This window comes from Myxine glutinosa, chromosome 7 (genome assembly GCF_964187855.1).
Source record: "Myxine glutinosa chromosome 7, kmMyxGlut1.1, whole genome shotgun sequence".
Lineage (NCBI taxonomy): Eukaryota > Metazoa > Chordata > Myxini > Myxiniformes > Myxinidae > Myxine > Myxine glutinosa.
The window spans coordinates 70,943,127-70,966,224 of record NC_136267.1 but is presented as its reverse complement, the minus strand read 5'-3'; the positions used below and the strand labels follow the sequence as shown (position 1 = coordinate 70,966,224).

The window sequence follows — 23,098 nt, the reverse complement described above, 5'->3', positions numbered from 1 at the left end:
CACCATGGTGAGGACGTAGGTGAAACCCCGCGAGGGGGGCAGAGGTCCCACCAGGTCCACGTGGTCAAACCGGCGTTCCGGCACCGTGAACGGGGCCAACGGGGCCTGGGTGTGCCGGTGCACCTTGGCGCGCTGGCACGCGAGGCACGTCCTGGCCCAGACGCGGACGGCCTTCCGGAGGCCATGCCAGACGAACTTGTCGGCGATCAGCCTTTGGGAGGCCTTCGCGCCCGGGTGGGACAGGCCGTGGATGGCGTCAAACACCTGGCGCTGCCAGCCCGCGGGCACAATGGGGCGAGGACAACTTGCCTTCGTCTCCTGGAAAGCAAATCCAACGGAAGGAAATCTCATTTCCTTTCACAAAGCCCGAAACAAGTGTGTGTCCACCCTCAGGAGAGCCAGGAAAGAATATCTCTCCGTTCTCAAGACCAAACTCTCTTATCTGTCTCCCTCTTCCAAATCCTGGTGGCGTCTGGTCAAATCCGTTTCTGGTGTTTGTTCCCCCTCCATCCCCTCCCTTACCTCAAACGGCTACACAGCTGACTCCGCACGTGAAAAAGCTGAATGCCTCAACTCTGTGTTTGCCTCTAAATCTTGTGTCCCAAACCCATCCCTCTCTGTACCCACCATACCCAGTCGTACCCTGCTGCTCCTGGACTCCGTGTCCTTTCCTCCTGACAAGGTGGAAAAGTTTCTGTCAACCCTCGACTCTGATTCTGCAACTGGACCCGACGGCATCAGCCCACGGGTCCTAAAATCCTGCTCTGCTGCTCTATCTCACCCTCTCTCTGTTCTCTTCACCCTCTCTTTTGCTCAAGGTCAACTGCCATCTGCTTGGAAATCAGCCAACATCACCGCTTTGCACAAAAAAGGTGCAAAAACAGATCCCAGCAACTACAGACCAATCAGCCTTCTCCCAATTATCAGCAAAGTCATGGAATCCATCATTGCTTCTGATATGAAATCTTTCCTCTTCTCCAATGGCTTGATCTCTGATCATCAATTTGGTTTCAGACCAGGTCACTCTACTCTGGACATGCTGCTTCTGCTGTCTCAACAATGGATGGAGGTCCTCAATGCCAAACAGGAAATTAGAGCTGTCTCCCTCGACATATCACGTGCCTTCGACACGGTCTGGCACCCCGCTCTGCTCACCAAACTCTCCTCCTTTGGTATCCATGGAAATCTCCACGCATGGCTGGCGGACTTCCTCTCTAGTCGTCGTCAACGTGTGGCCCTGAATGGGTTTCTCTCATCTCCTCTTCCTGTTCAGGCTGGAGTTCCCCAAGGCAGTGTTCTGGGCCCCGTGCTTTTTCTGGTCTTCATCAATGATCTCTCTGACTCTCTCGAAAATCCTCTCTATCTCTTTGCTGATGACTCCACTCTCTGCCGCTCCATTCCTCTTCCCTCAGATCGGCAGTCTGCTGCCTCCTCACTCTCTGAAGACCTGGACAAAATCACAGACTGGTCAAACAAGTGGAACATGTCTTTCAATCCTGACAAATCTCACACTCTTACTATGTCTCTCCGAAAAGATCGACTGGACAACCCTCCCATCTACTTTCTCAACAATCCTCTCCAAGAAGTTCTGTCGCTCAAGATTTTGGGTCTCACTATCTGCCATGATCTTTCTTGGGAAAACCACATTTCCAAGCTGGCCTCCAAAGCCAGTCGCCGACTGGGCATCCTCCGTCGTGCGAAGTCCTTCCTCGGCACACCTGAGCTCCTCACCACATACAAGGCTTTCATCCGCAGCTCAATGGAATACTGTTCTCCCCTATGGGCCGGTGCTCCTGCCTCACACCTAGCTCGGCTTCACGCTGTTGAAACCAAAGCTTTCAGAATTATTGGAATCTCCCGCGATGAAGCTATCTCTGAGGGCCTTTCACTCACTCACCGCAGGCAGGTAGGTGGTCTTTCTGTCTTCTACCGACTCCTCTCCGGCCTTGCACCCCCAGCTCTCTCTGTGCTCTGTCCCCCAAATATTCCTACAGGTCGCACAAGATCTGCCAGCAACCCTCTGATGGTTAAACTGCCGAAATCTCGGCTCTCCGCTCACCTTCACTCTTTCATTCCTCTTTTCTCCCGCCTCTGGAACAAACTACCTCACTCCCTTCAATCCCACTCCTCCCTCCAGGTCTTTAAAACAGCTGTTCACCACCATCTCTTATCTTCCCCCATCCAAAACCTTGATCTTTTCTACCCCCGCTAATTCACCCCAGATCCACCTTGTTTGAAATTCCAACTTCTTTCCTGTAAGTCCTGGCAGGGTCCATATGTTTTATACCTCTCCCACTGCCCCCTTCCCACGCCCCCCCCCCCCCCCCAAAGCCCTCGCCCTCTCTCAGATCTCTCCATGTCTCTCGGTCCCTGCTCTCAAATGTTGTGTTTGTGTCCTTCCCCCTCTCTCCCCATCTTGTCTACCGCTCCCTATGTTATATGTTTTATGTGTCGGTTTGTCTTTCTGTGTGATTAATGTTCGCTCTTTCACGAGCCTCGAACTTGTATACAAACAAAAAAAAAAAAAAAAAAAAAAAAAAAAGGACGCCCGAGGGAGACGTCGCACAAGAGGGCCGCCCCCGCGCCGTCGAACGGCACCTCGGTGACGCGGAGGCCCGTGACGGCGGTCCGCAAGGCCTGGACGTCGGGGTCAGCGGCCTGGTCCGCTGCCATCCGGGCATAGTCGATGCCGAGGTGGACTGCGTGGGCGACGGCCCGGGAAAGGCAATCCGCCACCGGGTTGTCCTTCCCCGCGACGTGCTGGATGTCCGTCGTGTACTCGGACACGGCCGAGAGGTGACGCTGCTGCCGGGCCGACCACGGCTCGGTGACCTTGCCCATCGCGAAGATCAGCGGCTTGTGGTCGACGAAGGCAGTGAACGCCCGGCCCTCGAGCAGATGGCGGAAGTGCCTGACCGCCAAGTGAAGTCCGAGCAACTCGCGGTCGAAGGTACTGTAACGGCGTTCGGGCGGGCGAAGCTGCCGGCTAAAGAACGCCAGCGGTTGCCAAGCTCCACGCACCCGTTGCTCGTGCACCGCGCCCACCGCGTAGTCCGAGGCATCGGTGGTGAGGGCGATCGGTGCATCAGGCGCCGGGTGCGCGAGCATGGTGGCGTTAGCCAAGGCGAGCTTCGCGCCCGTGAACGCCGTGTCCATCTGCTCGGTCCAGGTAACGTCGCCTTTGCCCAGCTTACCTCGGAGAGCTTCGTGCAGGGGGCGCAGGAGCTGGGCGATACGGGGCAGGAACCGATGGTAAAAGTTCACCATGCCCAGGAACTCCTGCAGCCCTCTGATCGTGCGGGGGCGCGGAAACCCCTTCACCGCCTCCACCTTGGCCGGCAGGGGGACGGCGCCGTGCCTGGTGACACGGTGCCCCAGAAAATCGATTGTGGCGGCGCCGAACCGGCACTTTGCGGGGTTCACAATCAGGCCATGCTGGCCCAGGCATTCGAAGAGCGTGCGGAGGTGGCGTAGGTGCTCTTCGCGGGACGCGCTGGCGACGAGGATATCGTCCAGGTAGACGTAGACAAAATCCAAGTCGCGCAGGACGCTGTCCATCAGTCGCTGGAACGCCTGAGCCGCATTCTTCAGACCGAAGGGCATGCGCAGGAACTCGAAGAGTCCGAATGGCGTGATGACCGCCGTCTTCGGGACGTCCTCCGGCCTGACGGGGACCTGATGGTAGCCGCGTATGAGGTCCACCTTCGAGAAGAAGGACCTGCCCGCCAAACGGGCGGAAAAGTCCTGAATGTGGGGGATGGGGTAGCGGTCGGGAGTCGTGGCGTCATTGAGACGGCGATAGTCCCCGCACGGTCGCCATCCCCCGCCGGGCTTCGGCACGATGTGCAGCGGCGACGCCCAAGCGCTCTCTGAGCGCCGAACGATGCCGAGTCGCTCCAGGGTAGCGAACTCCGCTTTTGCCACCGCCAGCTTCGTCGGCTCGAGGCGGCGTGCCCGGGCGTAGACCGGTGGCCCGACGGTGGGGATGTGATGGGCCACCCCGTGCTTGACGGCCCCCGCCGAGAAGGTGGGCCGCGTGAGGGCCGGGAAGCCGGCGAGGAGGCGGGTGAATGCGTCCGCTGCCGGAAGCGTACAGACCAACGTGGCCGGAACCGAATCGTTCGGCAAGCCGCTTGGCAAGCCGCTCGTTGAGCTGGGCAACGCACATGCGAGCGAGCTGAACGTCTCGGCCTGGACAAGCCGTCTGCGCTTGACGTCGACCAGGAGCCCATTAGCGCACAGGAAGTCCGCGCCAAGCAGTGCCATGGGCACGTCGGCGGTGACGAACGTCCATCGGAAAACCTGCCCTCCAAACCGCAGAGAGAGGCAGCGTTTTCCGTACGTACGGATGGGCGTCCCGTTCGCGGCAAGCAGCGCGGGGCCCCCACCCACGGCGTGCTTGTCTGACGTGCCGGCGGGAATGACACTCACCTGTGCTCCCGTGTCGCACAGGTAACGGCGCCCGGAGAAGGTGTCCGTTATGAACAGCAGGCTGCTCGAACGGCCGGCGCTCATCGCCACAATTGAGCGCCGGCCCGGGCATTTCCCGACCCGTTGAAGGAGCACGGCGGATGACACCGCCGAGCTTCGTGGCCGAACTTGGCGTGGAACCGGCACCAGGTGGTGGAGCTGGAGGAGCGCGGCTGGCTCCGCCAGGCCGGTGGAGTCGACGGGTTTCCCCGCGGTGGCGGTTTTCGGCTTTTCGCCGCGGCGGTGGGCGGGGCGTGGCGGTGTTCACGAGGTGCGTATCAGCATGCTGCTGAACCACAGCGTGCTGTAGAAGATGATGCTGTGGAACATCAGCGTGCTGTAGAAGATGATGCTGTGGAACATCAGCGTGCTGTAGAAGATGATGCTGTGGAACATCAGCGTGCTGTAGAAGATGATGCTGTGGAACATCAGCGTCGAAGGCCGTGACGGCCACGCCAACGCTCGCCCGCGTGTCCGAAGCGGCGAAGTACTTGTCCGCCTCGGCTGCCAATGCTCGGGGTTCCGTTAGCCCGGTCCCGGCCAACGCGAGGCGAACCTGCGCTGGAAGTTGGCGACGGAAAAGCGCCCGGAATAGCGAACCGGGGGCCTCGTCGCCCAACAGGGACAGCATATGGTCCATTCGGACCGACGGGCGCGTCTCACCGAGCTCAGGGAGATCCAGGAGGCGGTCGGCACGTGCGTCGTCCGTGAGGCCGAACGTGGCTAGGAGTAGCCGCTTGAGTGTCTCGTACTTGTGGCCGTCCGGTGGGTGGCGAAGGACGGACACAACTCGAGCGGCCGTGCCGGGCCCGAGGGAGGCGACGACATGGCAGTAGCGCACGTCGTCGTTGGTGAGGCGCCGAAGCTGAAACTGGGCTTCGGCTTGAACGAACCAGACCTCGGCCTGGGCCTCCCAAAATTCGGGAAGTTTAATCGCCATTGCCATGGCGTCGTGTTCGGAAGGATCGCTACGGCAGATCCAACGTCGAGGGTCACCAGTAAAGCGCGGCGTTACGCGCGCTGCTTGTGAGCAAGGAGGAAGCGGACAAGCGGTAACATATAAACGTCTTTATTGTAAGACTGCACTGTAACACTGTACTGTTCCGGGCTGGGCGCCCGGTGTATATCATGAGGCCACGCCTACCCCTGGTGCGTGGCCACCGCCCACTTGGTGCGTGGAATGATGTCACCACGCCAGTGGGCTTTTGTGTCCGCCACAATATAATACAGGGTATTTCAAAAAGATGGACCCAATTTCAAAGCAGTATATTTCACGATGGCAACATGTTACAATTACACAAAAAGTTACAAATGGTTTAATGAGTTATCAAGTTTTACTAACCATTTTATAAATGCTCTATGTGACCTCCACCTGCTGCAAGGACAACATCGAGACGATAGTTGAATTCATCCCAAACGTCTCAGTGTCTTCTTTCACTGAAGTCACCGCTGCCGTGATTCTGTTTTTGAGGTCATCCAGATTAGTCGGTAATGGTGGAACAAAATCACGGTCTTTGATGTATCCCCACAAGAAAAATTCGCAGGGTGTAATGTCTAGGGATCTTTGGGGCCAAGAGTGCAGCGCCAAGTATTGGGGTCCCATGCGACCTATCCAACGTTGAGGCAGTGTGTCATTTAGAAAACGTCGAACCTGCAGGTGCCAATGTGGCGGTGCTCCGTCTTGCTGAAAAATGAAGTCATCGGAATCTTCATTAAGTTGTGGAAAGAGCCAGTTCTGCAGCATTTCGAGATAGGTTTGCCTAGGAGAATTTTTTGCCCACTTCTCCATGCAGAATTCTTTCAGCTGTGCGATGTTTGAGGGGTTTCTTGCATGCACAGCTCGTTTCAAATCCCCCCACAACATCTCGATGGGATTTAGATCCGGGCTTTGACTTGGCCATTCCAGAACCCTCCATTTCTTTCTTTTCAGCCATTCCGTGGTGGATTTACTGGTATGTTTAGGGTCATTGTCATGTTGCAAGGTCCACCTTCGGTTGAGCTTCAACTTTCCAACAGATGTTCTCACATTATCCTCAAGCACCCTCTGGTACAATGAAGAATTCATAGTGGATTATATGATGGTGAGCTGCCCAGGCCCTGATGCAGCAAAGCTGCCCCAAACCATAATATTTCCACCACCATGCTTTACAGTTGGTATCAGGTTCTTGTGGTCAAATACTGTCTTTGGTTTTCACCAAACATGTCTTCTGGTACTGTGGCCAAATAGCTCTACCTTTGACTCTTCTGTCCAGAGAACATTGTTCCAGAAGTGCTGGTCTTTGCCTAGGTGTTCATTGGCAAACTTTAGTCTTACCCTGATGTTCTTTCTGGACAGCAAAGGTTTCCTCCTGGCACACCTCCCATGTAGATCAAATTTGTGCAGCCTCTTTCTAATGGTAGACTCGTGCACTTTGACAACAGTGGCAAGAGCTACCTGTAGGTCCCGTGATGACATTCTGGGGTTCTTAGAGACTTCTTTCAGCATCTTGCGATCTGCTCTCGGGCTGAACTTGCTGGGGCGGCCTGGCCTGAACAAGTTGGCAGTTGTTTGGAATCTTCTCCACTTGTGGATGATCTTTCGGACAGTCAAAAAATCGATTTCAAATTGTTTGGAGATCTTTTTAAATCCCTTCCCAGACTCGTAGACATCTTTAACCTTCTTTCTGAAGGCCTCAGAGAGCTCTTTTGATCTAGGCATGGTGACGCCACACTTAAACAACAAAGAGCAAACCAAACTAAATGTCTGAAGTTTAAATAAGACAGGTTCCTCACCATATATATGGTGGCCAACTGTTCTTTGTGACATCATGCAGTAAATGGTATCACACTGCAATGGTGGCTTTCATACGAGTTCCCTTTTAAGGAACCAATGCAGGAGAAGGCCATTAGGCACAACAAGGCCGTGCAATGGCTGCTTGTCAATGCTAAAGTCTTTGCTGAGACTCAGGCATGGTTCGAAGTATCGAGACCTTCCAGACTCAGAACAGATGAACAGATGAACAGATGAACAGATGAACAGAACATTAGGCCAACAAGTATGGTTTGAGTTCACTTCGTCCCCATCCAGATTCAAACTCATGCATGCTCCTTTGAGCAATTCTGCCTTTTAACCAATGCATAGGGGCCATTTAAAAACCCTTTCCAATTGTGTTTTGATATAATCGCAAGGTTGCATGAAAAAAGAAATTGTGTAGAAACAGGTGAGGGAATCACCAAATTGACAAAAAAGCTCGTGTCGGCACAAATTTTTGTTCAACATCAAATGAGCCGCCCTCCTCCCCCCCCTTCCACTCACTCAGCCATGTCCACATGCAACACATGATTAATATTTTGAGTCAAAGTGCAAGAGATCATGTGACAAATGAGAATTTCCAACAGTGGTTCCTCCCAATATGGCGAATTCCCATAGCACATGTCCACCAGCCTGGCTGCACGTACCCAATAACATTTACAATCGTCTAAAACACGTCATGCCACAGCTCAGCCGAGATGACTCGGCAGTCAGGGAATCGAATCCTAGAATTGAATCATAGAGTCGAATCAGACCCAAACTGCCACTGTGGTGGACAATGACCACAATGGAGGGGAATATTGTCTACACCCTTCACGGGTGAGTGGCAACAGATCTCGCTGTTATTAAACTTCCAACCATTTACCTTTAGAGTTTAGAGTTTAGACAAAGAAACAAGCCTGGTGTTGGATTAACGGTTAAGGTGGCTGGCTTGAGATTGTGGGGTCCGGAGTTTGAGCCCGACATGTCGTTGAATTAACACCAGGTGGGTCGACTCAATCCGTCATCCTTCCGAGGTCGGCAAAATGAGTGTCAGATGACTGGTTATATAGAGGCATCGTATCAGCAGGAGCCGCGCCCCCCAAAAATGATGCAACCAGCAGCCACAGGCTGCACACAATCCACCACCAGCAAGAAAAAACGTACCAAACACTCAAGATGACGACAAATTATATCTTAATAGCAGTCTTGGATACGTCAAATAAAGTTTCGATTCGGTTCTTCCTTTACTTGTCAACACCATGATATCCACAACGTGCATAAACTTATGGGGAGGGAGGGAGGACACAATCAGTCATTGAAAACCATCCCGTCGAATGGATTAAGCAGCAGCGGAGAGAGTGGTGTTGGAAAAGCATGACATTTTGCTTGCATACCACCAACACGGAGCAATGGAAATGGACACACAGGGAACAAAGCAAGTTTGGCACAATGCTAATTTGATTTCCCCTTGAGAAGGGAAAACAAGACTCGCAATGGATGACTGGATCACTTTACAGTCATTTCCAACTTTCACAATCGCTCAAGGTTTACTTTGCATACTTAGATTCTCAAATTGCAGGCCTACAATGCTCCGTGTTCGATCCTTTGAATATTTCAAAATTACTATTTACTAGCAACGGTACCCGCCCTATGGGCGGGGCTTCAATTGGGAAGCCCAAATGAAAAGGCAAAATATCAGAAATTGAAGGCTTTTTTTATTTTAAACGATTCATATAAACATCCGTTGAATCACATCACACACAAATCATCAAAATCTAAACAGTACATGGCGTCTATTTTGAAAAAAGATTGAATTCTGCAAAACAAAAGCGGCCGCTACACGTCTTTCTCAGTCGCACGTTGTTTATGTGTGAAGAGTGCGCGCCGAATCTGTAACACGGAAGTGGCCGCTACACCTGTTTCTCAGTCGCTTTGCACACGCTGCCATGTTACTTCGGAGCCGCACGTTTATATAGGAAGAGTTCGTCAGGAGTCGATGTTCTCTCTCCCAGTACATAGAATAAACAGTATTTGTAGAATTTCAACAAAAGCCACATCACTGTTCATATCGGTAAATATTATTCCATAGTGTTTGGAAAAACTGGAAAATTGGAAAAAAATTGGAAAAACAATATCGCCTATTTTACTCCCATGGGTCCCAGGAATACCCACCCAAAATATCGTTGTGATCGGTTTAGCCGTTTTTGCGGTACCTTCGGACGGACGGACGGACATTTGGTGAATTATAGTAAGATTATTATTATTATTATTATTATTATTATTATTATTATTATTGTGGGGTCGGCTATGGTAAAGATTGGCTCAAGTCTTTCTCAAACTGGTTGACCAGGCCTGGCATTTGACTGGAGCAGATTTGGCAGTAATTTGCAATTTATTTCAGGGTGGCAGCAACAACTCACCTACTCTTCGGGAAAGACACTGTGGGACCTTCAACATCCACCAGCTAGCGTTAGCAGATGGGACACCCGCCTTAACGTGCATTTAAAGGAAGCCGTGCCTTGTGTCGTAATGCCCCTCCTGCGAAGCACCAAGCCGATTTTACAGTCTACAGTTTACAGTCTACAGTTTACAGTCTACAGTTTACAGTCTACAGTTTACAGTTTACAGTCTACAGTCTACAGTCTACAGTCTACAGTCTACAGTCTACAGTCTACAGTCTACAGTTTACAGTCTACAGTTTACAGTCTACAGTTTACAGTCTACAGTTTACAGTCTACAGTCTACAGTTTACAGTCTACAGTTTACAGTTTACAGTTTACAGTATACAGTTTACAGTCTACAGTCTACAGTTTACAGTTTACAGTCTACAGTTTACAGTCTACAGTCTACAGTTTACAGTCTACAGTTTACAGTCTACAGTTTACAGTCTACAGTTTACAGTCTACAGTCGGGTCGGGAATAAAACCCGGACCAGATGGGTCAAAAGCCACCTTGTGCGTTACCTCTGCAGCACCCCGTCCAACCAAGCCAGCTTCCCTTTCCCCCAGCAAAGTAAATAAATAAATAAATAAACCACAATTGGTCAATCAACCAACCACCACTGCTGCTGGTTTTCCAAGTATTACAAGCAAGCTTCCTCCCAGGTGTATTGGATTGATTAAACAAAAGATTTTGCACGAAAGGCCAAGATAACTCACAAAGTAACAATAAGATGCACCGATACATGTTAACGGTGAGTTTAGAGCAGCGAGGACTCTGCTGCAGGAAATTCCACCAACCACAAGTTTCCAGTGCAATGCAGTTACCAGGAAGTTCGGCGTGAACAACCGAAGCATTTTACTGCATTTTGAGCATTTTCTTGTTGGGTTATACAACGTGCCTCTGTCAGTTAAAGGGGGCGAGGGGGATAAGCTACCAGTGAAAGAGCGCAAAAGTCAAAATGATGGAACAATACATCCAATAGAGCACCATTTGGATACAAAGCACAACCTGAAAGGGGTAAAAATGAATAAATAAAACAATGCACAATATGAAAGTAGAGCGACACACGACTGCCAGCGTAGGCTTTTCGCACCTTTTGGTTTCTTCCAGGTGGCACAGGTACTCGTAAGCGACATTTTGCTTGCGGCGCTCGTCCATCTCCTCCGCAGATATGCGCTCATTATCCAGGATTGCTGGATAATGCAAGTACAACCAAGGATAAAAACTTGAAAACGAAATGTAAAAACGATCAGCCAATCCAATCTCATCATATCTGACACATCACACGTCATCAGTAAACCTGACACCGAGTAAACGATGACACTTCAAAGCATTTGGGGATTTGTACTACCTACACACATCAACATTCCATGTCATGTAACAAAAGGATCACAACAAGAGGGAGAGGTGATTGCATAATTGAAAATGTTGTTTGCCTTGCTAGTTACGTGGGGGTCGCAAGTAGTGGGGGTGGAAGGGCTGAGGGGAGGGTGGGGAGGGTGGGGAGGGGTGGAGGGGAGGATTTGTGGATTGAAAGCTTAAATCTTCTACAAGGATAGGGGATTCGTAGAATTGGCCAAGATGGATATCTTCTTCTTCAACGACCAGAATAATTCCCACATTATTGCGGGGTTAGCTGGGGAAACCTTTGACCAAGGTATTTCACGAACCAGCTGGCCAGGCGTGGCGCTCGACTAAGTAATTAGGGAAGGCATTGGGAATTCGGCCATTATGTTAGCTCACCTACTCTTCAAGAAGGACAACATAGGGACTTGTGTCCAACAATTAAGGCCAGCAGTCAGGACGCCAGTTTAACGTCCATCCGAGGGACAGCACACACATTGATGAATGACCCGGCCTGTGAAACACTAGGATGACAGTTTAGAGCCGGGTCGGGATTCAAACCCAGGCTAGGCAGTTAGGAGACAAGTGTGGGTACCTCTAGGGCCTAGGTCCTCCTGCAATGCCCGACCTAGTTGGGGAATATTCTGTTCAAAAAATAATTATGTTGAAGACAAATGGAGAAGTCAGGACACCTGGAGTATAAAGAGGTGGGGGAGGGTGGGGAAAGGGAATGGGGGGAGGGGGGAGGAGTGGGAGGAGTGTGCTTGACCACACGGAGTTTCCGGTTTATGTCTGGTTCTCCTGTTCCAATCCCCACCAGACGGAGGATTAATGTTTGATGCGCCTTACGGCGAGAACCTTGCTGGAGGGATGGAGGTACCTCAAAAAGCACAGATGCCACATATTACGTCAACAAGGCCGAGTGAGCGGCATTGTAACCCACGTAGTGAGCAGCATTATAACCCACAATGTAGTGAGCAGCATTGTAACCCAGCTAGTGAGCGGCATTGTAACCCAGCTAGTGAGCGGCATTGTAACCCAGCTAGTGAGCAGCATTGTAACCCACCATGTAGTGAGCAGCATTGTAACCCAGCTAGTGAGCGGCATTGTAACCCAGCTAGTGAGCAGCATTGTAACCCACAATGTAGTGAGCGGCATTGTAACCCAGCTAGTGAGCGGCATTGTAACCCAGCTAGTGAGCGGCATTGTAACCCAGCGAGTGAGCGGCATTGTAACCCAGCTAGTGAGCGGCATTGTAACCCACCATGTAGTGAGCAGCATTGTAACTCAGCTAGTGAGCGGCATTGCAACCCACGTAGTGAGCAGCATTGCAACCCACGTAGTGAGCAGCATTGTACCCTACCACCTAGTGAGCAGCATTGTACCCCACCACCTAGTGAGCAGCATTATAACCACCACATAGTGAGCAGCATTGTAACCCACCACATAGTGAGCAGCATTGTACCCTACCACCTAGTGAGCAGCATTGTACCCCACCACCTAGTGAGCAGCATTATAACCACCACAGTGAGCAGCATTGTAACCCACCACCTAGTGAGCAGCATTGTACCCTACCACCTAGTGAGCAGCATTGTACCCCACCACCTAGTGAGCAGCATTATAACCACCACATAGTGAGCAGCATTATAACCACCACATAGTGAGCAGCATTGTAACCCACCACATAGTGAGCAGCATTGTAACCCACCACATAGTGAGCAGCATTGTAACCCACGTAGTGAGCAGCATTGCAACCCACGCAGTGAGCAGCATTGCAACCCACGCAGTGAGCAGCATTGCAACCCACGCAGTGAGCAGCATTGCAACCCACGCAGTGAGCAGCATTGCAACCCACGCAGTGAGCAGCATTGCAACCCACGTAGTGAGCAGCATTGTACCCTACCACCTAGTGAGCAGCATTGTACCCCACCACCAAGTGAGCAGCATTGTACCCCACCACCTAGTGAGCAGCATTGTAGCCCACCTAGTGAGCAGCATTGTAACCCACCTATTGAGCAGCATTGTAACCCACCTAGCGTGCAGCATTGTAACCCACCACGTAATGAGCAACATTGCAACCCACCATGTAGTGAGCAGCATTGTAACCCACCTAGTGAGCAGCATTGTAACCCACCACGTAGTGAGCGCATGTGTAACCCACGTAGTGAGCAGCATTGTAACCCACATAGTGAGCAGCATAACCACCACGTAGTGAGCAGCATTATAACCACCACGTAGTGAGCAGCATTATAACCACCACGTAGTGAGCAGCATTATAACCACCACGTAGTGAGCAGCATTATAACCACCAGCTAGTGAGCAGCATTATAACCACCAGCTAGTGAGCAACATTATAACCACCACCTAGTCAGCAGCATTGTAACCCACCACATAGTGAGCAGCATTGTAACCCACCACGTAGTGAGCAGCATTGTAACCCACCACGTAGTGAGCAGCATTGTAACCCACCACGTAGTGAGCAGCATTGTAACCCACCACGTAGTGAGCAGCATTGCAACCCACGTAGTGAGCAGCATTGCAACCCACGGTGAGCAGCATTGCAAACCACAGTGAGCAGCATTGCAACCCACGTAGTGAGCAGCATTGCAACCCACAGTGAGCAGCATTGCAACCCACAGTGAGCAGCATTGCAACCCACAGTGAGCAGCATTGCAACCCACAGTGAGCAGCATTGCAACCCGCAGTGAGCAGCATTGCAACCCACAGTGAGCAGCATTGCAACCCACAGTGAGCAGCATTGCAACCCACAGTGAGCAGCATTGCAACCCACAGTGAGCAGCATTGCAACCCACAGTGAGCAGCATTGCAACCCACAGTGAGCAGCATTGCAACCCACAGTGAGCAGCATTGCAACCCACAGTGAGCAGCATTGCAGCCCACAGTGAGCAGCATTGCAACCCACAGTGAGCAGCATTGTACCCTACCACCTAGTGAGCAGCATTGTACCCCACCACGTAGTGAGCAGCATTGTAACCCACGTAGGGAGCAGCATTGTAACCCACCACGTAGTGGGCAGCATTGTAACCCACCTAGTGAGCAGCATTGTAACCCACCCAGTGAGCAGCATTGTAACCCACCTAGTGAGCAGCATTGTAACCCACCTAGTGAGCAGCATTGTAACCCACCGTGAGCAGCATTGTAACCCACCTAGTGAGCAGCATTGTAACCCACCACATAGTGAGCGCATGTGTAAGCCACGTAGTGAGCAGCATTATAACCACCACGTAATGAGCAGAATTGTAACCACCACGTAGTGAGCAGCATTGTAACCCACATAGTGAGCAGCATTGCAACCCATTTAGTGAGCAGCATTGCAGCCCATTTAGTGAGCAGCATTGCAACCCATTTTGTGAGCAACATTGTAACCCATTTAGTGAGCAGCATTGCAACCCACGTAGTGAGCATTACAACGCATATAGTGAGCAGCATTGCAACCCACCTAGTGAGCAGCATTGCAACCCACCCTAGTGAGCAGCATTGTAACCCACCTAGTGAGCAGCATTGTAACCCACCTAGTGAGCAGCACTGTAACCCACCTAGTGAGCAGCACTGTAACCCACCTAGTGAGCAGCACTGTAACCCACCTAGTGAGCAGCATTGTAACCCACCTAGTGAGCAGCATTGTAACCCACCTAGTGAGCAGCATTGTAACCCACCTAGTGAGCAGCATTGTAACCCACCACGTAGAGCGCATGTGTAACCCACGTAGTGAGCAGCATTATAACCACCACGTAGTGAGCAGCATTGTAACCCACCTAGTGCGCAGCATTGTAACACACCACGTAGTGAGCAGCATTGTAACCCACCACATAGTGAGCAGCATTGCAACCCACAGTGAGCAGCATTGCAACCCACGTAGTGAGCAGCATTGCACCCCACGTAGTGAGCAGCATTGCAACCCATTTAGTGAGCAGCATTGCAACCCATTTAGTGAGCAGCATTGCAACCCATTTAGTGAGCAGCATTGTAACCCATTTAGTGAGCAGCATTGCAACCCATTTAGTGAGCAGCATTGCAACCCATTTAGTGAGCAGCATTGCAACCCATTTAGTGAGCAGCATTGTAACCCACGTATGGAGCAGCATTGTAACCCATTTAGTGAGCAGCATTGCAACCCATTTAGTGAGCAGCATTGCAACCCATTTAGTGAGCAGCATTGTAACCCACGTAGGGAGCAGCATTGTAACCCATTTAGTGAGCAGCATTGCAACCCATTTAGTGAGCAGCATTGTAACCCATTTAGTGAGCAGCATTGCAACCCATTTAGTGAGCAGCATTGCAACCCATTTAGTGAGCAGCATTGCAACCCATTTAGTGAGCAGCATTGTAACCCACGTATGGAGCAGCATTGTAACCCATTTAGTGAGCAGCATTGCAACCCATTTAGTGAGCAGCATTGTAACCCACCACCTTGTGAGCAGCACAGGCCCGGTCACGGCTCGCTCCCCAGGTGCAGAAACAAAGACCCGTGAGCTCTCGGCGAGGCGGAGTACGGACGGCTTCACGTGGGAATGAATATTTGGCATTTATTAAAATCTATTTGAAGAAAGTCAAATTACATTCGAAAGTTCGTGAGCGCGAGGAAACTCCATACGTTTCCCCTTTCATCCCCCGAAGGGTTCATTACACGAACCGTTACCTCTCGCCGAGACGACAAGCACACGTAACCACAACTCACATCCGTAGCGAGGTCTGGGCGAGGTGGGTCCGTCCGCAAGTCCTCTGGGGGACAGCGCCATGACCCGACGGGCACACGTTTCCCTCCAGGACAAAGCGAAAGGTGAACGCGCCAGGACGCGCACACGGAGCCGCTGACGTGCACACACACCGCCCGCTTCAAACTTCAAAATGACGCAGCAGAGCGGGAGGAGGAGGATCAAATGGGGAGTGGGGCTATAAGTATAAAAACGGGGGCAGAGAAGGGGTGAAAAACTCGAGGCGCGCCTGCAGACAGACACAGAGTGTAATGATTATGAAGGGCAAAAAAAAAATTAAATCAATGGAAAACGAACCACAAGTAAATGCATTGAGAAAGCGCAACGCTTCGATAAATGGGCGGAGTATATAAAGTAGGAGGGCGTGGCCTTATTACAATGAGGCGGGGCGTAGGAGGGGAACGATGCTCACGGCGGAGTCAAACAAGAAACGATTGTATAAACATTTCAAATACCGCAGTTTTATTACATAATCTCCAAGAAAAAGGTTGATGCAGATCGCTACATCGCATTACCACGAACCACTTTTAGTGTTCTGGTGTAAGGGAGATCGCATGAAGGATTGATGTGGGAAGAAAATTGGTGGAGGTACGAAGAAGGAGTAGGAGGAGGAGGAACGTCGATGGCGATGTTAAAGTATATTTGAAACAAATGACGTGTCGCTGATGGTGAAGGACATTAAACAACTACATAAAGAAGAAGCGCATGAAATGATCACGTGCGTTTGGAAAAGTAATTAATTAAATAAAGACTAGTCTTTACTGTGGCCGAAGAAGCCAAGACTTTTAAAAACTTCGATAGCCCCAGCCTCATTCCTGTCCACTGCAAGATGGAAGACTTCAAGTATGTTGGAGTCGGAGGATGTTTGGCAGACTCAACATATACCTGTCAAGGGATGGATCACGGATGGTCTGTGTCAGGTCTTTCTCAGATCTTCTAGTCCAGGACGTGACATTATCCTGTCATTCACGGATACAATATGGCGGACATTGAGTTGGTCCAACATATTTGCATAATAAGTCTCTTCCAGCAGGTAATGCAGCAAGCAGGTCGTGACCCTCAGGCTGTGTCGTTATTGATTCCTCAGAAATGCTCTCTGCCATGGAGGGTTACAGATGGAAAATGAGAGATGAGAAGATGGTCGCGTCAATTTTACGGATAACGTTTGCTAAAGCGGTTGAAACTGCGGCTGCTGTGGAACAAGCTAGTGTGGTGCTATGCACACACAACTCGTTTGTCAAAAAGGTAGGCCACCACGCGTTGAACAAAACCAAACACTTTATTCTATGCTCGCATGTAAGCACTGGGCGGGCTCGACTTTCGAGCCCGTGTATATATCCCGAGGCCACGCCTTGCCCTCGGGCGTGGCCGGTCGGCCGAATGGCGGGGCATGCATTACAGTTCAACCCTGAGCCTCATGACTCCTTTGCTCCGGGCGTGGCCCGAGCCTTGCTTCCATGTCCGGTCGCTCGCATCACCCACTGGTGCGTGGAATTATGACCCCCTGGCATTGTGTCCGCCACACACGCCCCCCCCAGAATTCCCCCGCACCTGAAGGGTGAGCTTGCGGGGAGGCCGGATGACCCGGCCGAAACGCCCTCTGGCGATGCGTGCAGGGCTGGTGGGTGGCGGGACGTCGGGGGTGGGGGGTGCCGGGGGTCTGCCGGCCGGGGGGCAGCCTCGATGCGGAGGCAGAGCTGCTTGCGGGGGGTGGTCCAGGTCGAGGTGGGCCGGCTTGAGGTGGTCCACGGAGATGCGATCTGGAGAACCGCCGATGTCCACGGTGAAGTGCTTGTCCCCGGTCTCCAGCACGCGGAAGGGCCCGTCGTACGGGGGCCGCAGCGGTGCCCGGTGGGCGTCGTGCCGGACAAAAACGTACTCCGCCGTGCGAAGCTCCAGGGCGACGTGTGAGGACGGGCAACCATGGTGTGCCGTCGGCACTGGGGCGAACCTCCTGGCGGTCAACTGAATGGTGGAGCGCTGTTGCGTCGCGGACCAAGGTGCCGTGGAGTCGGGGATGAATTCGCCCGGTACCGCAGCGGTTGTCCGCAGACCAGCTCCGCTGAGGACGCACGCAGGTCGTCCTTGGGCGCCGTCCTGAGGCCCAGCAGGACCCAGGGGAGCCTGTCGGCCCAGCTGCCATCGCGGAGGCTGGCCCGGAGCGCGGTCTTCATCGAGCGATGGAAGCGCTCGCACAGGCCGTTGGCCTGGGGGTGGTAAGCCGTGGTGCGGTGCAGCTTGACGCCAAGCCCTTGCGCCACCGCTCCTCAGAGCTCCGAGGTGAACTGGGGCCGCGGTCAGACGAGATGTCCGAGGGGGTGCCGAACCGGGCAACCCAAGTGGCGATGAAAGCTTGCACGGCGTCAGCCGCAGCCGTCGCCGCCAATGGCACAGCCTCCGGCCACCGGGTGGTGCGGTCCACCATGGTGAGGAGGTGCGTGAAACCCCGCGAGGGGGGCAGAGGTCCCACCAAGTCGACGTGTACATGGTCGAACCGACGTTCGGGCACCGTAAATGGGGCCAACGGGGCCTGGTTGTGGTGGTGGACCTTCACGCGCTGGCACGCGAGGCATGTTCTGGCCCAGTCGCGGACGTTCTTCCGGAGGCCATGCCAGGCGACCTTTGCTGCGACAAGCTTCTGGGAGGCCTTCGTGCCCGGGTGGGACAGGCCGTGGATGGCGTCAAAAACCGGGCGCTGCCAGCCAGCGGGCACGATGGGGCGAGGCCGACGGAGGTAGACGTCGCACAAGAGGCCAGTGCCCACGACGTCGAACGGTACCTCGGTGACGCGGAGGCCCGTGACAGCGGTCCGAAAGGCCTGGATGTCGAGGTCAGCGGTCTGGTCCACCGCCATCGGGGCATAGTCGATCCCGAGGTGGACCGCATGTGCGACGGACCGGGAAAGCAATCCGCCACCGGGTTGTCCTTACCCGCGACGTGTCGGATGTCCATCGTGTATTCTGACACGGCAGAGAGGTGACGCTGCTGCCGGGCCGACCATGGCTCGGCGACCTTGGCCATCGCGAAAACAAGGGGCTTGTGAACGACGAAGGCCGTGAACGGGCGGCCCTCGAGAAGATGGCGGAAGTGTCGGACCGCCAGGTGGAGCCCGAGAAGCTCGCGGTCGAAGGTGCTGTACCCGCGTTCGTGCGGGTGGAGCTGCCGGCTAAAAAACGCCAGCGGCTGCCAAGCACCATTCACCCACTGTTCATGCACCGCGCCCACCGCGTAGTCCGACGCATCGGTGGTGAGGGCGATTGGTGCATCGGGCGCCGGGTGCGCCAGCATGGTGGCATTGGCCAAGGCCAGCTTCGCGCCCGCAAACACCGCGTCCATCTGCTCCAGGTGATATCACCTTTGCCCGGCTTCCCCCGGAGGGCCTCGTGCAGGGGGCGCAGGAGCTGGGCGACGCGGAGCACGAAACGGTGATAAAAATTCACCATGCCCAGGAATTCCTGGAGCCCCTTGATTGTGTGGGGGCGCGGGAAACTCCTGACCGCCTCCACCTTGGCCGGTAAAGGGATGGCCCCATGCCTGGTGATGCGGTGCCCAAGGAAGTCGATGGCGGTGATGCCAAACTGGCACTTCGCGGGGTTGATTATAAGGCCATGCTGGCCCAGGCGTTCGAAGAGCATGCGGAGATGGAGCAGGTGCTCCTCCCGGGACGCGCTCGCGACTAGGATGTCGTCCAGGTAGACGTAGACGAAGGACAAGTCGTGCAAGACGCTGTCCATGAGCCGCTGGAACGCCTGGGCCGCATTTTTCAACCCAAAAGGCATCCGCAAGAACTCGAAGAGGCCGAAAGGTGTTATAACGGCCATCTTCGGTACGTCTTCCGGTTTTGCGGGGACCTGGTGGTAACCCCGGATGAGGTCCACCTTGGAAAAAATGGTCATTTTCGCCAACCGGGCAGAAAAGTCCTGAATGTGCGGGACTGGGTAGCTGTCGGGGGTGGTGGCGTTGTTGAGCCGGCGGTAGTCACCACACGGCCGCCATCCACCACCAGGCTTGGGCACAATGTGCAGCGGTGAGGCCCATGCGCTGTTGGAGCGCCGGACGATGCCCAGCCACTCCAGCATGGCGAATTCCGCCTTCACAACGGCGAGCTTCGTTGGGTCGAGGCGGCACGCTCGGGCATAGACCAGTGGTCCGACGGTGGTGTTAGGGATATTTTCCTACAGTAGTATGTAATAGATGAACCAAGAAATTCAATGTCCATCAACTTGTCAGAAGAGAGTCACAAATTTAATTCCTCAATGCATGATCAAACCATCTCAACCTGTTCCTCTTTCCAGCATCAATCACAGGCTCGATTTCCATCATCTTTCACAATTCATCATTTGTCTTCCTCTCTCTCAACGATACTCTGCACATTCCCCGAACCATTCACATTTCCGCCCTTTCCAGCCTTCGTTGCATACACGCACATATCCTCCCACATGCAGCATACACCTTTCCCTTCAGCTTCATCTTATGACTTCTATGTGAGAGTCATGTTATCATTAAATTTCATGCGACTTTCATAGCGTCTCATTAACTGGTAAATCAATTGTTCCGAAAATTGAAATTTGTTCCGAAATTGTTCCGAAAATCGAAAAGTTCTATTCCCCATGATGCCCCCCCCCCTAAGCACATGTGTTAGTTCAATACAGGGTCTTTTAATTTTAATTTTTCAGAATTTCCATTTCAAATTTATTATCCTCCTTCCTATGAAATCTTTGTGAGAACTTTATGGAAGGTCACTTCTTTTTCCCAAATTTACTGTAAGTTCTCCAACGATCATGTCCAACCTTGAACATTCCACGAATCCTGCAACAAATTTTCTCATACACACTCACATTAGATCCATTTCACATATCTGTTCATGAAATTTCACAAATGATCACACAAGTAATTATCACATTGTAATGACCTCTAAACATTCCTAAACCAATAAGCTAGCCTGGCGATGCCAAATACCCCACACTTCTGTCATCTTAGAAGTCGCTGTTTGCTTTAGACAAATATTTATCAAAGCCTTCAGACAAACTATTAGCAATATTATTCCGAGGATTATCATCAAACCAATGAACGACTCAATTTTTAATGATTGCATATCCAAACCTAGATATTTTGAGTTTCGTAACTTTAATACCTCAAATTTTCCATTCCTTCCCTCCATGATCCTTAGATGTAGGGATGGGTTCTTTTTAGGATCATGGCATAGAGCATTATTTTCCCAAACAGTGTGAACATTAAACTACACCATTACCTCTGACATCCCAAAATTGACATTAGCTTTCCCATGATATCGCGATATGACCTTACAATCCCATAAAACTCTTTGTTGCTTTAACATCCAACTGAAAATTCTCATTTAATAGCAATTCTATTAATCCCTACCATAATTGAAATAAACAATGTCACAACGTCAACAAAGATATGCAACATCTTGGTTGGTCAACGTCTTTACACTCATTTTGCTTGGCTGTCTGTACTGTTATTTCATAGTAACCTCTAGCTATGAAATAACACTTTTCACAGTTAGACCCATCAAAATTTTCCAATAATCGTCAATTATTCATCTTCATCCATTTTTCAACAAAACTACATGTGGAAAAAAATGGAGATTTCATTAGTACTATATTCTTTAAAAAAACTTTTTTTTTTAAAAGTTCTGTGCTTTATTAGTGACACAGAAAGATTAATATCATAACGTCCCATTAGATACGAGTGAAATCATGTGATCCCCATTTCTTATTTCTTTCAACTTCCATTTGTCCAAGATTCCTATATGACTCTCCGAAAGTAAGTGTAGCCATGAAGTCTTGAAGGCGTAAAAACCCGACTTTGAAACCTTAAATCAACAAGCACCCAACAACCACTCCGCCATATTTTGCCTCATTATGTCCGTAAGTCTTCGGATATATTTCCTCTAGGTAACTACTGTCACACCAACACCGAAAATATAATTTCATCTCATAGCAATTTTATATTAAAATAAATAGTACGTCATTTCTCTTGAAACAATCCAGCCATAAATATTATTTGGAAGTCTTCTGCTGTCAGAACACAATTTCTCTGCCGTCAAAGGTTAAAGTTTGGCCTCGGTGACTCCTCAGCTAATTGTCACTTTTTCTTGACAAAAACAAATATCTTTTTTATATTTATCCCATTAAAATCCCATTACAATCCCATATCTTGTCACCCTTTGCATTGTTGAAAGCAATTAATTCCATAACTCAATTTTACCTCACATCCTTACATCCTTACATCCTTACACCCACTTTTGTCCACAAAATTTTTAGAAGTGAAACAAAATTTGTCTGTACTTTGTCTCATAGAATCCACAGTACCAGCATCGCAACCTCCCATCTGTCTACACCTTGTCACAACTCCAATTCATTCTTCAAGTCACAACCCAGAGTGATTTGAGAACTATACCCAGAGTACTACACTATATCCTAGAGCTATGCCCGAGAACTATACCCTAGTCAGAACTATACCCAGTTTCAGAGAGTAAATAATTATATATATTTTCATTATTTTACCATTTAACTTGTTCAAAGAATGTTAATTTCGCAAAATCGAATCAACCACAACCCTCGCCATTAATATCTATTGTAAGCGTGCTACATCAATAAGTATCACTTTTTCTATGAGCCTCGACCAGAGGGTGGTTGTTACTCACAAACACTCGTCGCTAGCTGTTCCATTGTCTGTTTTAATTGAGCCAGCAGAGTGGAATTTGGAATTTTATTTCTCTGAGCTCATGAAATGGCCAATGTCTGTACACAAGCTCTCTTTGCCCTCCTTGAACCCCTGGTACTTATCTTTGACTCCCTACTTGTTCATAGGTAGTAGGTCGTCGTCTGCCATACACAGGTGGTGACATTGGGTGGTTTGCCATTGCCTTTCCACAAAGCGCTTAATTATTGTCTTTCATTAAACGTGAAGCATGTCTCAAAAGCTTAGTGATGGACATAGACAAGATTTGGTAGACAGATTTTGGTGCTCAACAAAGATAATCGGAACAGTCCTTAAATTAACACCAAGCAGATCCAATCAGTTTAGCCCATAATTTTGACAGCATTCCAATTCATTATATATACTTTCCACCTTTCAATAAAAATATATGTACCAACCAAATCTGTTTTCCTGAGCCTGGACCTGCATATGTGCCAAAAAATATATATATACCAACCAAATCTGTTTTCCTGAGCCTGGACCTGCATTGTTGAGTCCACCTGTTCCTTCAAGGCACATAAAACATGCAGGAATTTACAAGAATCTCTCCCATTTCACAAATTATGTACGCAATTGTTTTAGCCTGTTCATTAAATTCCCATCATTT

General features: G+C 50.9%; 1 protein-coding gene across 1 annotated transcript in view; it reads right to left on the bottom strand.

Moving 5' to 3' along the window:
• IQGAP2 (IQ motif containing GTPase activating protein 2) overlaps positions 1–15,903 on the bottom strand; it is a 151,841-nt gene extending 135,938 nt beyond the window's left edge. Inside the window, 2 exon segments of the mRNA XM_078781856.1 lie at positions 10,779–10,878; positions 15,729–15,903. Coding sequence (XP_078637982.1) covers positions 10,779–10,878; positions 15,729–15,789 — 161 coding nt within the window. The 5' untranslated portion in view covers positions 15,790–15,903.
• Between the last annotated feature and the right edge of the window lie 7,195 nt (positions 15,904–23,098).